This window comes from Artemia sp. Qi Xiang Cuo, chromosome 3 (assembly GCF_049724085.1).
Source record: "Artemia sp. Qi Xiang Cuo chromosome 3, ASM4972408v1, whole genome shotgun sequence".
Taxonomy (NCBI): Eukaryota; Metazoa; Arthropoda; class Branchiopoda; order Anostraca; family Artemiidae; genus Artemia; species Artemia sp. Qi Xiang Cuo.
Window position 1 is genome coordinate 64687886 of NC_142796.1, and position 18848 is coordinate 64706733.

Consider the following 18848-nt stretch of genomic DNA (forward strand, 5'->3'; position numbering starts at 1 on the left):
AAATTTTGAGATAGCAATTTTGTTCAACGTAGTTGAAAGTTCTGAAAATTAGGTCTTTGATGATGACAAACCCCCCCCCCCCCCCCCAGCCGTTGCTCAGGGCAAGGGTTGTAAGTTATACCCTGGGGGTATATAAGGTTTTTTTTTTTAAAGCGTTGTCGTAGAAACTTCAAAAGAGCTCATTCGATTGGAAGTTGAAAGGGCTAGTGCCTTTTTTAATAGTTGAAAGTGATTGGAAAGAAACTAACGCCCTTCTCACGCCCACCATTTCCCCAAACACATCCAATAAAAATTTGGATATAGCCATTTTGTTTAACGTAGTTGAAAGTTCTGGAAATTAGGTCTTTCAGGATGACAATCCCCTCACAGCCCTCAGGGCAAGGGTTGTAATTTATGCCCTGGGGGCATATAAGGTGTTCATACAAAGCGTTGTCGTAGAAACTCAAAAAGGGCTCATTCGATGGGAAATTCAAAGGGCTGGTGCCCTTTTCAATAGTCGAAAGTGATTGGAGAAAAAATAACCTCCCCCACGCCCATCATTCCCCCAAACATATCCAATCAAAATGTTGAGATAGCCATTTTGTTCTGTGTAGTTGATTTCCAGACAGAACATACGTATTTGAGGAGGATACTCCCCCACAACCCCCAGGGCAAGGGTTTTAAGTTATGCCCTAAGGGCACATAAGAACGATGTTGGCACAATGTATTATTTATTATTTTTTTCCTTTAGAGCAGGGCACTTCGTATCGAAGAAATTGTCGTAGAAACATCGAAAAAGAATCATTCAATTGGAAATTTGAGTGGCTTGTGCCCTTTTTAATAGTCGAAAGTGATTGGAAGGCAACTAACACCCCTTCCAGGCCCACCATTTCCCGAAACAAATCCAATCAAAATTTTGAAATAGCCATTTTGTTCAGCGTAAATGATTTCCAGATACAAATTATGTTTTTGAGGAGGACACTCCCCCACAGCCTTCAGGGCAAGGGTTGTAAGTTATGCCCTGGGGGCATATAATGTTTTTATAGAAGGAGTTGTCGTAGAAACGTCAAAAAAGGCTCATTCGATTGGAAATTCAAAGGACTAGTGCCCTTTATAATGGTCGAAAGTTATTGGAGGGCAACTAACCCCGCTCTCACGCCCACCTTTTCCCCAAACACATCCAATAAACTTTTGAGATAGCCACTTTATTAAACGTAGTTTTAAGTTCTGTAAATTAGGTCTTTGAGGATGATAACTCCCTCTAAGCCGTCAGGGCAAGGGTTGTAAGTTATGCCCTGGGGGCATATAAGGTTTTTGAAGAAGACGCTGTCGCGGAAACATCAAAAAGGGCCCTAGTGAATGGGTACTGATACAAATCCTAATCTATATAATAATCAAATATGAAAGAATACCGCCTAGCACCCCTTCCACGCCCACCATTTTCCCAGTTACGAACAATCAAAATTTGTGGTTAATTAGTCGGTCCTCGCAGTTTAAACTTCAGGAAATTATACCTTTGAGTAGAACACTCCCCTCACAGTCTTCAGGGCAAGGGTTATAAGTTATACCTTGGGGACATATAAGCCTTTACTTAAATATTTGTTGTACAAACTTTAAAAAGGGCTCATTTGATTGGAATCTCAAAGATATAGTGCCATTTTTAATAGTCGTAAGTTATTTGAGGGCAAGTAGTCCCCCTGTCTCGCCCACCTTTTCCCCAAACACATCCAATCAACATTTTTAGATAGCCATTTTGTTAAGCGTTGTTGATTTCCAGATAGATATTATGTTTTTGAGGAGGACACTCCCCCACAGCCGTCAGGGCAAGGGTTGTAAGTTATGCCCTGGGGGCATATTAGGTTTTTATAGGTTTTTCGTGTTGTCGTAGAAACTTCAAAAAGGGCTCATTCGATTGGAAATTGAAATGGCTAGTGCCCTTCTAATAACCGAAAGAAAATGTAGGATAGCTAACTCCCCTTTCACGCCCACCATTTCCCCAGACACAGCTAATATAAATATCGAGATGTCTATTTTTTTCATCACAGTCGGAAGTTCTGCAAACTGGGTCTTTAATGATGATAACCCCATTAGAACCCTCAGTGCAAGGGTTGTAAGATATTCCCTGGGGGCATGTAAGGTTTATATAGAATGTTGTTGTAAAAATTTCAAAAAGGGCTCATTTGATTGGAAATTGAAATTGCCCTTTTAATAGCCGAAAGTGAGTGGAGAGTAATTAACCCCCCCCCCCCTCTCACGCCCGCCATTTCCCTAAACACACTCAATCACAGTTTAGAGAGAGCCATTTTATTCAGCGTAGTTGAAAGTTCTGGAAACTATGTATTTAAGGATAACAAATCCCCCAGAGCCCCCAGGGCAAAGGTTGTTAGTTATGCCCTGGGGGCATATAATGTTTTTATAGATATAGTTGTCGTCCAAACTTCAAAAAGGACTCACTCAATTGGAAATTGAGATGCCTAGTGGCCTTTTTAATAGTCGAAAGTGATTGGAGGGTAACTAACCCCCCCTCTCACGCCTACCATTCCCCCAAACACATCCAATCAAAATTTTCAGTTAGCCATTGTGTTCAACGTTGCAGAAAGTTCTGGAAATTAGGTCTTTGAGACTGACACCCCACCCCCCCCCCAGCCCCCAGGGCAAGGGTTGCAAGTTATGCCCTGGGGGCAGATAAGGTTTTTATTGAAAGTGTTGTCGTAGAAACTTCAAAAGGGCTCATTTGATTGGAAATTGAAAAGGCTAGTGCCTTTTTAATGGCTGAAAGTGATTGGAGAGCGACTAACGCCCCTCTCACGCCCACCATTTTCCCAGACACATCCAATCAAAATTTTGAGATAACCATTTTGTTTAACGTGATTGAAAGTTCTAGAAATTAGATCTTAGATGATGACAACTACCCTCACAGCCCTTAGGGTAAGGGTTGTAATTTATGTCCTGGGAGCATATAAGGTGTATATAAAAAGCGTTGTCGTAGAAACTCAAAAAGGGCTCATTCGATTGGAAATCGATAGACCTTGTGTCCTTTTTAAAAGTCGAAAGTTATTGGAAGGCTTGACATTTTTATAGTAAAGATCGATGTGGGTATAATGTATTATTTTTTGTTGTTGTTGTTGTTTAGACCAGGGCACTTCGTATCGAAGGAGTGGTCGTAGGAACTTCGAAAAGGGCTCATACGATTGAAAATAGAAAGGGCTGATGCCCTTTTTAATAGTCGAAAGTGATCGGAGAGAAACTAATCCCCGTCCTACGCCCACCTTCCCATTTGCCATTATGTTTAAAAACTAAATGTTGCCTTAAGATTAAATCAAAATGCAATTTGTTAATTTTAATTCCCAATAAGGTATTTCAACATTATCCTAAGGACGACCGTGAGTTTCATGCTCAAACTTTTGGGGCTAATTCTGCTCTTAAAATTCAACCAAATCATAGTCGCCTAAATATGTCTAAACTATCAAAAAAAGTAAGCAGATTTTTGCGAATGGTATCAAGTTTTCCATTTAAGGGCAACTAGAGGAGGTATGAAACTAAATTAAACACTATTATTTGTGTCCAGATTTTTAAAAAGATGTAGTCTATGTTGTTAAAAATTGCTGAAATTTTTTTTCCAGCATAAAAATAGTAGGCCAGACTATAAATTCTTAAAAAAACGAAAAGATTTAAAGTATTATTTTATTTTTCCCTGAAAAGACTGTGTCAATATAAAACGAACAGAAATTAATTAAAAAAAACTTTTCCACAAAATAAGTTTTTGCAAAAAAATTAAAGAACTCCATTAAACAAAAAATGAGGAAAAATAAAATCAAATAATCTAGTAAACGTGAAACTACCACAAATCAGCATCGATAAATAAATGAAACCCAAAACAAACAAAAACTACAATAAATAACCGAGTCAAATTCAAAATGAGCAGAAATTAACATAAGTTGGGCTGAAAACCCATATGCCTTCCCAAGGCCAGAACACAATTTGCACTTTACTGAAAAAAATACAAATGAATGTGCATTGTCAGTTTAAAATACTTATACGGATATTTATTAATTAAAATGTTAATATTATCTGATCTATTAAAGTTATAAAGGTGAAAACATTTATATTTTTTTCAGTAAAGTGCAAATTTTGTTCTGGCCTTGATAAGGCATAGGGGTTTTGCGCCCAACTTATGTTAATTTCTACTCGTTTTGAGTTTGACTCGGTTATTTATTGTAATTTCTGTTCGTTTTGGGTTTCATTTATTCATCGATGCTGATTTGTGGTAGTTTCACGCTTGGTAGATTATTTGATTTTATTTTTGCTCATTTTTTATTTAATGGAGTTCTTTACTTTTCTTTGAAAAACTTATTTTGTGAAAAGGTTTTTTTTAAATTAATTTCATAACAAGGCCATCGTAAACCTATTTCCTTTTGCGTTGCCTTTATTAATGTTCCAAATTTGTTGCGAGTATTCATAGCTAGGATTATACTATTAAATGTTTAAACGATCACAACCAGATTTAGAGAAGCTACTTACTCAAAATCATGTTAAATAGTTGACAATAGTTGTAATACGATTCAAATCTTTGATGTATAGTCGGACCACCAGTTACTCTAGCGAAAATATGCCGGTAGTAAAGCTCTTTGTACAATATAATAAATTGCTGAAATGAAAAAAAAAAATATGCACATTAAATTTCACTATAGCAAGCCTATACTCGGAGATGGATTGGGCATCCAGGCTTGGCCGCCCGCTTATGAAAATTATTTAGTACACTACAGTATACAATCTTTGTCAGCTGTTTTACAAATCTCCCCCTCTATATAAAAATCAAACAAAGTGGTAGAGGTGAGCAACATGGTAATTTTTATATTCATCCCACCGAAAAACCCTCCAAACCCCTCCTTCTCCATTGGTCAGAGCTGTACCAAGTTTACTTATGCTCTGACTATACTCTTATAATCTCTTTACCCAATTATTTTCTTTTTAATATATGTGCATGTACAGTATTTTCACTGTACTAACAATATACTTGTTGATAATAATTTTTACCAAATCTAGAGATTCTAAACTTGAAATTCAGAATACCGCAAACGCTTACTTTTGTAAGTTTGAAAGCATATTTGATTGCAATCTGCCTTCTAGAATGATTTTAATCGTGTTCTATGGACGCTCTCCCTAAAATTAACAACATCACATCATATAGTGCTAAAATTAACAACATCACCAAAGACAGATAAGTTTCTACCAAGAGAAAAGCTCTTCCCGATCTTGCGCTCTCGAACAGAATTACTGATTTAACAAAGGTAAATGTCAATGCAAGATTAATAAAACGATATTAAAATGCTGCTCACCTTTGATGTTCAAAGTGTATTTTCACCCTAATAACGATACAATTGTTGAATAATAATTTTTACCAATAAATACGTTTCAGTAAATAGTCGTTAGTTGTAACAAGTGTTGAGTTAATCCAACAACACAAACATTATTAGAAGAGTCTTTTCATTGAAGAGTCATCACACAAACAGAAATTGAAAGTCTTTTCATTGAAGAAGTAAATGCGGATCAACCATCTGCCTTATCATGTTGTATCTTCATTTTAATACTTGTTTTGCAGTTTAAGTTTCAAGTCTACGTTTAAATTTTATGGTTCTTCTTTTGAATTTCGCGGTACATCATATTTTTCCAGAAAATATTGGCAAAATGTTTGTTAGCTGACATTTGTTTTCATAAAACTGTCACTAACAATAGGGGTGGCGGAAAGACGTCTTTAATATGATAATTCTCATGTGCTAAACTACTGAAATCTCTTAGATTGCCAAGTTGATTTTCAAAATACCAATCATTCACAATTAAACAATTAAATAAATTATTTAAGAAGTAAATAATTAAACTTCCTCAAGTGGAAAGACAGGCTCTTATGCTGGGCAATAAAACACAACAATGTTTATTCTCTTACACACAAATATATGAAAAAAAGACATTCAGACGAATAAATCTTTCAGTTTTTGTGCTTCCTTGGTGCTTGACGACTGACTAGTTGAATAGTTGTTTTTTTGAAAATATAAATCGTCCACAATTAAATCATTAATTTTTCCAAAATGGAAGGGGGAAGCTCCAATGCAGGGCAATAAAAAATAATAATGTTTATCCTCCTACACACAAAACTAATATACAATTTACAGGATAAAATAGGATAAGATTAACGATATATCAGTGCGATGCATAAGTGGAGCGAGGCAGGAAAAAAAACAATCAATTCAATTCAAAACTACTACAAGCAGATTCTAATATAAAATTTTTTAGTCCCCTCTCAAAACAACAATTTGAAAACCAAGGTGTAATTTAGAGAAGACATATGAAATTTGTTTATAAAAATTCATTATAAATGTTTCGAATGTTTGATTAATTCGCTAGCTTAAAGATAAACACACCCTTCACCATACAACACCTTTTCCCAATATAATATTTGCGAATTCGCATATGATATTTTGAGTCAACTGGTAATGAGAAAAAAAGTAATACGAAAAGGAAAAATCAGCAAACTTTTCAATGCCGCTTATGGCTACATCCAGGCACTGAAACGAACAAACATCAAGAACGGGTAATATTTTTTTTAACACGACAGAGATTTCACTGTCGTGTTACGAGCAAAAAAAGTACCTGTTTAGTATACGTTCGGTTCAACTGTAAATAGAAAGGCAATGTACATTACTTATAACATTAACAAAACGTTACTTATAAATCCCGGCATTAGAGAGAAGGAAGCTGGGATGCAATTACGACAGGAGAGAATGTTATAGTCAGAAAGAGCGTTGAATGGTGAAACGAAAGGTAGATTTGTATTTTAGTGAGCAATTTAATCGAACAATGGACAAATTTGCCAGTCTTCTGGTCCCTTTAGTCAGATATATTTTACACATGTAAAATACACATGTAATTCCATTGCCTTAAGCAGTCGATGAGGACAAATCTAGATAATTGGATAAAATGCCCTTCGAAACTTCGCCCATATGGATTCAAAACAATTCCCTACAAAAAGAATAATATAAGCCAGGCACAATGTCAGTTTGAAGGCGCTAAATTAAAGGTGAATTTGGGATAAAAACACTATCAGGATCAAAAAAACATTGAATGTAGCCTGCACAAGCTCTCGAAGGAGCTACTTCGGGCACCAGTTGTCAAAGACGTGTCTTTGAATGCCGCCCCCACCGTTTTTTTTGCCCTTACAGCATTAAGGACACCAAAATGAAAAATTTTTCACCCCTGGGCCTATCTTGTGTCTATTTATACCCGAGAACCACAGTTTTCATTTTATTTTATTTTTTTTTTGGTTATCTCAAATTACAAGTCTTTGGGGCATCCCACGTTTTTGGCAGAGCTGTCCCGTTGAAATGTAAAAATAGATAGCCATAAATAGCCAAAGTAGTTGAATTCGACAACGCTTTTTGCACGTAAAAATCCAAATCTTAACAATTTGCTGATTACCCAAGACAACTAGACATCCAAAGAAAAGCTACACAGCTAAACTTTCTTTAGCTGTTTGGTACCAGATGATTTTTAGCATTTTTGCTGATTTTCACCCCAGTTTCTTTTCTGTAATTTTGCACCCACTGCTAGCTGCATAACTGCATATTGAGGACTTTTTCACTAAAAATAAATTCATAATATTCCTTAATATTGAAGATACATATGGTTGTCTAAATTTCCACTTGACCAATTCCAACAATCAGATTTTATTGTCCCTGTCCTTGGTACTTTTAAGGATTTCTTGGCCTCGAATAGCTTTGCAACGATTTTGTCGTAGTTGTAGCACATATAGAAAAAAGGAGACTAGTTTTTTTTTATAATAGTAGTACAAATAAAGCAGTAGGTTTCGTGAAAGTTGATCCATGATACACCAAGGTCAATACCAGTGTGCACTTCCAATCAGTGAATACTATCATACTTTTGTTTCGGAAGATCTAAACCAAACTGAACAGCTACGACATAATTCGGAAAACAAGGAAGAAATAACTAAAAAATGAGAGTTTGTCCTAACGAAATTAAAAAAAGAAATCATGTCGCACATACTTCGTCTGAACCACTGTATATAAGCATAATACAGTATGATCATTCCCTATCTCAACCATTATACAAAGCCGGACCGAGATGCAAGTGCTTTGGAGAACATTTAAAGAAGTATAAACATAAGCGACATTAGGTTTTTTCACGGGTAGACAAGTCAAATTTCCCTTGAACGCAAAACTTGGCTTCACCTTTGTAACACTAAATGTTAAAGAATCTAATTTTAAATTAATTTACTCCAATAAATATGTAAAAATCGGTAATTAGTATTATTATGTTTTTATTAGATGTTTTTAGGAATTACAAGTATGTTTCGAAGTCTCGAATTCGTTTCAAAGACGTTTTGAGAAAGTTTCTGCGAAAATACGCGTCCAGGGGAATATACACTGGACTGCTGTTGGCAGATTAAATGGGAGGAGCTGTTTGTACGCACCGAGAATGTAGTAGCCAAAAATCACTAATCCGTGATCTTGCTGTATATTATTTATATACAGTGGTCTGAACAAACAACAAACCGTCCTTAATGTAGGAAAAAGAACATAAAAAAATGTAAAAGCAATGAATATTCTAAAAGGGAAAAACCAAGAAGTTAAACCACAGGACAGAAAGAAATTAAGAAATGAAAAAAAGATCCAAGATAATAAAACAAATCTAAATACACAATAGTCACTCAATGGGAGGGAGGCAACGGGCCTGCGAGGCCCGAGTCTCGACCCAGAGTGAATGGAACCACCCCGCTATTACTCAAGGGAGGGTCAACTGAGCTCTACTCTGTAAGCACAGTTCACTGGCTTTTCCAGCAAACACAAAAAAAAGAATTCTAGATATACAGCTCCAATTTTTTTGTATGAGACTTTTATATTCATAGATTTTCCCCAAAAGCAAAAATATAGCTTTTCAGTAATCAAATTCACTACAAAACATTTATTTGCCGAAATCAAAATATTTGATGAAGATGTGAACTTACTATAACTGCATAGGGAAAGATAAAAATTGGGTGCAACAGTCGAAGTTTGGTTTAGAACAAAGAACCTTCAGCGTTTAGGACTATAATAAATACTTGGAAAATAAAACTACCAAATTCATAAAACCTATGCAACCGTGAAATAGCACTATAAAAATTACACAGAATTATAATAATTAAAGGTCACCCAATCGATTGAAGACAGATTTTGGATAAACAATGAAAATATAGCACTTACAGGGTCATCGCCTACTATGGGCATGATCTCATCAGCGTCAGGCCATGGTGAGCTTTTAAAATGGTCTTCTGTTAGTTTTGGAAAGCTAGAAAGAAAAATAAAACACAAAGTCAGCCTCAAGGACTAATGAGAACTAATATGAACAGAAATTAACTATACCAGGGTTTATCAAAGTCATGTGGATTCTTTTCTATTAGAAAATAGAAAATTAAGAATTATTTGGTACTTTTGATAGTTTTTTTTTTTTTTTTTTAACTGCTGAAGCTCTGTAAGTGACAGCATTTCTTCCATTCATTTATAAACTTTAATGTGGCAAATGCGTTAGAAAAAAGGTTTATTCAAAAACATTTTATGACAAAAATTCAATCAAGGCCACAGTTTTTCATGGTTTGGACCAAGCTTAGGTGGGGGGGGGGAGACTCCTCGCTAAATTGATAAATAGGATCTCTTTCAGAAAATTTAGACCATAGCTAAATATGTATTTATACTCCTCAACACAGGATAAACTTTCCGACCCCCCCCCTCTCCTCCCTTAGGATCATCCCAACCAGTCCATATTTTACTATGGAAATGTGAATTAAAAATCAATAGAACTACAGACTTGCTGGCAATAGAATTACAAAGATATAAAAGTGAATAAGAAAGCACATGATTTAAAAAAGAGAGCAAGCCAATCACTCCGGCATGTTCATATTACGAGGAGAGGGCAAATCTCTATTTGTGAGAAACAAGTCAAAAACTTTTTTTTAACTATTGAAGCTGATATGAGTTAGAGCTCTAAGACAAAGCACTCAAGTGTCTGCCATTTGGGTAATTTCGAATCCAAATTGATGAGCTTTTTTTTATCTTAGCATCTTTATCAGTTCAAATTTAAACAGTATTTTTCCAAAAAAATGATTAAAGCCCAAAAATGACAAAAACAAAATCGCCATTGAATAGTGAATACCCATTTTCCAAGTAAACTTGACAAACATCATGCTGAAACGCACTTAAAACACATTCATACTTCAAAAAAATATTCTTTTCATCAATTTTCTCTACCTTTTTAACAAAACTGAGCAATTCTACATACAAAGGCCTTATTCAACAGCAAAGAAAAGGAAGAAAAGAACTTACATTACATCATATGCATGTTGAATTTCAGCCACACGGCACATCATAATGACATCTCTAAACCATGGGAGGAACTTCTTAACAGGATCAGGCAGTGCATACTGGGCATACTGATTTGTAGCATATTGCTGTTTTTCGTAAGCTAGATCCATACGAGGGTCTCCAGAGCCATATTCATAGTCTCGAGCGTCGTAGTCATACTAAAATTTCATTAATTTTAAAGCAACCTAAATGTCTCAAATACAAACATTTTTTCTGCGAATAATGCAATTGTCTATTTCTTCACTATGCTTTGATATTGGTATGAAGAACCTTACTACTATAGAATGATTTGGCCTAAGATGTACTTTTTGGTAAGGGGGAGTGGAGGGGGGTTTGTCAAGAGCCAATTTTTTTTTCATGGCAGTAAGAGCTACAGAAAACCATATTTTAGTAAATATCATTACTGCTAGGGCATTTATTTTATGGACTTTCAAATTTTGAAGGCAATATTCCATGGACAGGCAGTGTAGGGATTATTAGCTAACTACAAAATTACAAAATATTAAATAATTCTTTAATTATTGATTACTGATAGAAAATGAGAATGCAATACTTGCAATATTCTTTAGATATAGGATCCATTACTTTTATCCCCGAGAGACAGATACCTCATCTTAAACAATTCACTTCCAACAAACCTTAGTTTTGCTCGACATATTCTGTTGAAGATTCAGGTCCTTTGCATATGCATTTTTTACGCTTTAGACAAATTTACTTTCTAAAAAAGCCTGAAGTTTTGCAGTCTTCATTTTATAATACTTTCAGAATCATCTTCTTTCTTTAGTAAGGGAGGAGGGGGGTATCTGAGGGAATTATCATACTTCGAGGCCTCTCAAAACAAGGTCATTGTCATGGACCCCTTTTATATTTAGACTTGACTCACCAAATGATCCTGTTGAAAACTAATATACGAGACATATATATATATATATATATATATATATATATATATATATATATATATATATATATATATATATATATATATATATATTGTATATGGAGCTGATATTTATATTATATATATATTGTATTATGTATATAAGCGGGGTCGCCCACTCCTCAACACCTCGGTCTTCACGCTACAGTTTTTTGGCACTTTAAAAAAAGTTACGTACTGTTCTAATTAAACAACTTTTGTGTTTCAGGAGTTTTTTTTAATAAATTGTGACAAAATTTAAACTTAAGCATAAAGAGCGAGGTGTTGAGTAGGGGGCAGCCCCCTTCATATACTTAATAATTTCTCCTTACTTACATTTCGTTATCTCGAACAGTTTGATTACCAATCGAAATACAAGCAGTGATCATTGAAATATTGATCGTTTTTCTGCGTTACCAAAAGTATTGTATTCATAATTCTTTACAGTTTCATGAAATGTAATTAAACAAATAGAATTTTTTTTCAACTAAAGTAAGGAGCAAGTTAAAAACTTAAAACAATTTGAAATTATTCTTTATATAAGGGGGACTGTCCCCTTCTCAACATCTTGCTCATTCAACAAAAGTTTTTAGTGCTTTGAAACATCTTCTTTTTCCAATTGCAAATTTTCTTTAAAAATTTGGACAACGCTAAGTTTTGTAGTAAAGAGTAAGGAGGAGACACCCCCCTTTATATAAAGAATAGTCTGTTCAAATATATTTCAAATCTGTTCCTTGCTTTCTGTCGAAAAGCTCTATTTATTCAATTTCTGATTGTTTTCCAAATCATACCCAGGCCTAACTAAGATATAATTTGAGGTATCGATCCTTTGAGTCCCTGGTTAATGTCTTTTAAAATGAGTAAACCACTAATTGTACATTGATTAGTATCGCATTGCGCTTAAATTTGCAATTTCAATTTTGGATAAAATTTGAACATACTTAAAAAATCGGTGATACAGTAATTTTGGTAAAAGTCTTTGTTAAAATTACTACTAAAGTCGGTTGGATGAAAAGGAGTATTATTGTTTGTATGGATGGAAATTCTGCGAGGATTTTAATCTTCTTTATAACTGAAGCCATCACAAGCTCTACAATAGGATTTTAATATCGATAAATACATTACACACATTTGTTTAAATACATTGAAGTACTTCATATAAATAGAAAAAGAAAAACATTACCATTGAAAATTGCTGAAAATTAGGTCCTCAGCAGTATTTGCCACCCCAAAAAAAATTCCTGGCGGGGCTTATGATGGCCTGCCTTGCCTTTACTACCTCTGGGCTGGTAGATATGGGAATTAAATATTTTAGCTGCTAATACTTTCTAAGACCACACTGGCTATACACGATATATCTTGTATATGTGAATATATATTTGTTTTTGTTCAGATCTTGTAGAGTGAACTCTAAAAGGTTAGATAGATTCTTGTTGGTTGGTTTTTTTTCTTTCTTTTTCTTTTTTTTTTTTTTAGCACTGAAGACGACTTGGCGGAGGTACTAGTCGAAATATTTGCTGGTTTTTCGTCTTCATATTTTACCACTGGCTAACAAAATCTTCGTTCAGAATCATTTATTATTTCCTTTCCTCTCTTAGCTTCATACGTTATTTTAGCTGCATAGAGAAACATTTTAATTACTTCCTACTTCTTCTACCTCATTCAAAATTTATCTGAAGCCTCATGAAGAGAAAATAGTTTGTCCATTAAAATGTACTTTTCATGAATATACCCTATCCCCACCTAAACAATGACTCACTCCCCCCTCATTATAGCTGATACGCGATTACAGATCACCAAAGATAGTCTAATTTCATTACAAATAAAACGAATCAACTTGGTAGAATCCAGTACTGCCACCGTGTGGCATTACTTCTTTTGCAACTGGGAAGCCTAAAATATAGTTATTGATACTTTAAATCTCAGAATTTTAAATTGATTGCAAATTCGTCCTCTTTGGGATAAAATCGTAGTTTGGTGTCCTAAAATGGCAGAAAACTAAACTTTCCCCTGGCCCAACCTGTATGGTCACTTATAAAAGAGCGTTAAATTTACGGTTGAATGAGCTCCCTCCCAATTATCTTGGACCTTTGGTTTGATACAATCACCCTGGGAAAAAGTAAAAGAAATAAACATGCATCGACGATGTTTCTTCTGAAAAACAATGCGAAACTCCACATTTTGAAGACTGGAGCTTGAAACCTCTACGATAGGGTTCTCTGATCAAATGAATCTAATAAAGTAATTTTCAATAAGATCTCTTGCTTTTTTAGAGGTATTTTCCCTTTTTTCAAAAATCAGGCAAATTTTCTCATATTTTTAGTTTTGGGTGGGTAACTATAAACGAAAAGAATTTTATATATTTAGAATCAGTATAAAAAGCCAGTACTGTCAGTTTAGCAATTGTTATGACAATTCCCTTTTTATTTTTGGTGAATATTGGCCCAAGCCACTTTTTACTTCCAGTTTTTAATCACAAACTATTTGATAAGATTCTCCTGTGACGAAAATTTCTTTGAACTTGTTCATTTTATTTAGTTGAATAGGCTAATAAAAAGAAAGAAGGTCAATCTGGCAGCTGGATAGTAAGTTTAAATTTTGTTTTTCTTTTGCTATTCTGTAATTTATTATTTTAAATGTCTGAATACATAAGGCATTTAAGTTCGAGGGGGAGAATTGTCCGGGGAGAATTGTCCTTTTATGAAAGAGGTACATTTTACATGGCCGATATATAATTAAAACGTGTATCTATACAGGCAGGATGATTTTTGAATATCTCTACTCTTTCTGTAAACTATTCTGTGGCGTAGGAAATTGCATAAAGACAAGTCTACATCTGTTATAACCTACAGAAGCAATAAACTTTTCTGTAACTTTGGTCTGAGTCTGATTTTCTTTTAAAATTGAATAAATAATATTAAATATATTATTGATTAAATAAAGTGATACCTTTGCCAGGAATCCTTGTTGTTTAAAATTCACTGTATTCTGTTTCATTTTGCATGCAATTTAATTGCTCTTTTTATTTGACTTTTTTCTTAAAAAGATTTAAAAACAAACTTATTCCTACAAAAAATATCCTGAAATATATTCCCTGTCACCCAACCACCACTGCTTTTCCAGTATCTGCCTCTCCCCCCCGGAAAATTTTCAGCCGGCGCCCTTGTGCTGTGTGACAGGGCACAGACAAAGCCCAGGCTCCCAGCAATATACATATATACACAGTTAATCATTTAAAGAGAGTATATATATATATATATATATATATATATATATATATATATATATATATATATATATATATATACATGTATATATATGCTCTTTAAATGAGCAACATTTAAAGTTGCTCAGTATATATATATATATATATATATATATATATATATATATATATATATATATATATATATATATATATATTGAAAACGAATTATGTTACAAATATTTTCTTTTGTACTTATTACAACATTGAAAACAAACATAAAAATTTGAGTAGAATTAAATTTTGAACTGATGAGCTTTCAGCAATATCAGCAATATCATTACATATCAAACACTCAGTTTAATTAAAATGAAAATACAACAGCATTGCGAATGACAATGACAGCGAAACAAAACATTGAACTGATTATCTTTCAACAATTGATATCCTTAAATATCAAATATTCTGTTTGATTTTATTTTTACTTTGCACGACTGTTCAAGACACAAATAGTTTTCAGTAAAGCGCTAATGACGCAGTAGGGTTTATAGGGTTTAGACTTTTACAGTGAGAGAAGGAGGCAAAACCCAAACTCTTGTTTGTAGGTATTTTTATTCGTTTCAAACTTGATTTATATGTTCAGTTAATGTTTTAATTGTCTGATTGTGTCTTCATTCATTTTTATTGGTAACATTTATATGTTTGTTTACTATGATTGTTTATTTAATTTCTGTTGGTTTTGGGTTTCATTTATTCTTTAATAGTTATTTCTTGTAATTTATATTAGTAGGCTACTTGTTGTATGTTTTTTTTGCTATGATTGTTTATTTAATTTCTGTTCGTTTTGGGTTTCATTTATTCTTTAATATTAATTTCTTGTCGTTTCTAGTTCGAATTTTAACAGGTGTTTGGATTTGCTGATTGTAAGTTTAATATGGCCTTAACTTTTCTTCAAATAAACTTTTTTTTTAAAGTTTTTTTAAATATTTTTTTTCAACATCAAACTTTTATCTAAGTATCAAAATTAGTAAAGTAGAATAGCCAAGGCTCAGGGTGTTTTTTCATAGTTAAAAAAAAGTTTGGAAGAATAGGAAGACAAGTCTGCAAACCAAGATTAGAATATTAGAAGCTACAGTGATGACACTGGTCAAATATGGTTCTGAAACATGGACTCTCTGAAAAGCGGATGAAGATTTGCTAGATGTTTTCCAGAGAAATTGCAAAAGGATTGTTCTGGGTACCCGGCTGACTGACCGTATTTCAAACAATAGGCTATACAAAAAATGTGGTTCAATACCGCTCTCTAGGACTATAATGAAAGAAAGGTTGAGGTGGCTAGGGCACGTTATGTGGATGAAGGATGACAGATTGCCGAAGATTGTTCTTTTCGGCCAACCGTCTAGGGCTAAACGGAAAACAGGTCGTCCTCGTCTGGGGTGGGAGGACGTCATAAAGAAAGATTTAAAGGAAATAGGAACTTCGTGGGAGGGTGTAAAAAGGGAGGCTATGAATAGATTGGGATGGAGGAGGAGCGTGCGTAGCTGTGTTAACCTCAGGCGGCTTGGCGCTCCGGTGAGTTGTTAGTAGTAGTAGTAGTATCAAAGTATCAAAGTACCAAAGTAAAGAAAGCATCTAAGTAAACAAGGTATCAAAGTAAACAAAGTAACAATAAGCAAGTTCCATAACTCAGGGCCATTTCGCTGGGGCTCGGAGGGGGGGGGGGTCAAACCCAGAAATATATTTATTTGGTCTTTGAACTATTTTGAACGAAATGACTATCTCAAAATTTAGACTGGATGCCCTTTGGGAAAGTGGGGCATGGGCTTATTGTCCATTGATCACTATGACTCTTGAGCCCCCTCCAAAGTTAATACAACCACGCTTTGCACAAAAACTTATATTCTAATAATAGGCAACTTACATAAGTTACAATACTCTCCCTGGGGGCTATGGAGGATCTCTCAACCCCTAAGTTATAGAAATATGAATTTAGGATTATTTTGAACAAAATGCCTATTTAAAATTTTTTTATAAGATTTATCTGAAGGGGGGTTGCCTACCGTCTGATTACTCTTGGCTTTTAAAAATGGGTACCGTATGTGAACCTCAAAGTTTTGTCATCTGATTGTTGGAATATTTCAAACAAAATGGATATATCAAAATTTTGATTGGATGCATTAGGAGAAAAGAAGGTATATTCCTGCTGATCATTTTCAATTACTCTTAAAAAGCCAAATAGAAATTTCAATTTCCAATCAAATGAGCCACATCTGATGTTTATATGACCACCCCTTACAATAAAAACCTTATCTGCCCCCAGGTCATAACTTAGAACACTTCCCCCAGCTCTGGGGGGCTGTGTTGACTCCTGAGATTTTGTGATTTGACCTTTGAACTATTTCGAACAAAATGGTTATCTCAAATTTTTGATCAGATGCATTTGGAGAAAGAATCCTTGGGGGGAGGGGGCTAGTTGCCCTCTGATCACTTTTGACTCATAAAAAGGCCACTAGAAATTTCAATTTATAAACAAATGAGCCCGCTCTGAAGTATGGCTGCATAAAAAAATTCAACCGGATGCATTTCTGAAAAAGATGGTTGGTAGAAGGGGGGGGGGGGCTAGTTGCAATTGTATCACTTTAAAATCTTAAAAAGAGAATTAGAACTTACAATTTCTAATCATTTGAGGCTCCAAGGTTAATACAACCACATCTGGGCATAAGTTACAACCCTTTCCCCGGGTTGTGGGGGGGGGGGGTATGTTGACCCCGAAGTTTTTGTTATCTGAGTGTTGGACTATTTCAAACAAAATGGCTATCTCATAATTTTCATCAGATGTATTTGGGGAAAAGAGGGTGTGTGTTTGTGTGTGTGTGTGTGTGTGGGGGGGGGGTATATACACTCCAACCCCTTTGGACCCATAAAAGAGATAACTAGAACTTTCAATTTCCAATCAAATGAGCCACCTCTGAAGTGTATACAACCTCTCCTTACATAAAAACCTTATATGCCCTCAGGGCATAACTTAAAACACTTGCCCCCAGACTTTGGGGGTTCGTGTCAACTCTGGAGTTTATATTATCTGATTTTTGAACAATTTTCAACAAAATCGCTATCTCAAAATATTTATTGGATGGGTTTGGTGGAAAAAGGGCGTGGGGGGGGGCTAGTTGCCCTTCAGTATCTTTTGAATCTTTAAAAGTGAACTAGAGCTTCCAATTTCCAATCAAATGAGCCCTCTCTAATGTTTACACAAGCATCACTTCGAAGAACAATATATGCCCCCAGGGCATAACTTACAATGCCTGCCCTTGGCCCTGAGGGGTCGTGTTGACCCTGGAGTTTTATTATCTGGCGTTTATACAATGCCTGCCCGGCCCTGGGGGGGGGGGGGGGAGGTGTCGACCCCGGAGTTTTTGTTATGTGATCTTTGAACTATTTTTAACAAAGTGGCTATCTCAAAATTTTTGTTGGATGGGCTTGGGGAAAAAAGGGCATGAGGAGAGGGGGCTAGTTGCCCTCTGATCTCTTTTGGCTCTTAAAAAGTGAACTAGGACTTTCAATTTCCAATCGAATGAGCCCTCTCTGAAGTTTATACAAGCATCCTTTCTATAAAAACCATATATGCCACCAGGGCATAACTTACAATGACTGCCCCCAGGCCCTGGGTTTTGATGACCCTGGAGTTATTGTTATATGATTTTTGAACTATTTTTAACCAAATGGCTATCTCAAAATTTTATCAAATGTATTTGGGGGGAAAAGGGCGTGCCACCCCCAATGTTTTTGATCACTTGGTAAAAAAAAAGTTAATAAAACTGTGGCACTTAGCGCCACAATTTTTCGAGACGCCGCTAAAATTGTTTTTTTGGTTCAATAAAGACCACGAAAATACTGAGATGTCATCTACAGAAATTTCAAACTTGGTTGGTAAATGCAGCAGTTTTACAGACTCCTGTGGTGATTGTACAGATGGTGCTACAATTTTCAATTTGGTTTAATAAACAGCATTAAAATAGTGACATGATATGTACCGAAATCTGAATCTTGGTTGGTAAAGGCATTAGTTTTACTGACTTGTGCAGTGGTTTTATGTACTGTATTTGAAACAGATATTATGCTATTTTTTTGCAAAAACAGTTGGTAAAAATGACCAGCCATTTGGTAAAATCTCTTGTCCCCCCCCCCCAAACATTTTGGCGAGTAATGACGCTGCCCCACGGCATAACTTACAATGCCTGCCCCCAAGCCCTGGGTTTTTTGTTGACCCCTGAGATTTTATTATCTAATGTTACAAGTCTTTTTAACAAAATGACTATCTCAAAATTTTATTGAA

At 34.9% G+C, this 18848-nt stretch overlaps 1 protein-coding gene across 1 annotated transcript in view; it reads right to left on the bottom strand.

The window, feature by feature from the left end:
- The window catches only part of eIF3l (eukaryotic translation initiation factor 3 subunit l), a 64255-nt gene that overhangs the window by 21390 nt on the left and 24017 nt on the right, over window positions 1-18848 (bottom strand). The window contains exons 2-4 of the mRNA XM_089086475.1: window positions 10350-10546; window positions 9234-9318; window positions 4501-4627 (exon numbers count right to left, since the gene is read on the bottom strand). Coding sequence (XP_088942601.1) covers window positions 4501-4627; window positions 9234-9318; window positions 10350-10546 — 409 coding nt within the window. The remainder of the gene's footprint in view (window positions 1-4500; window positions 4628-9233; window positions 9319-10349; window positions 10547-18848) is intronic.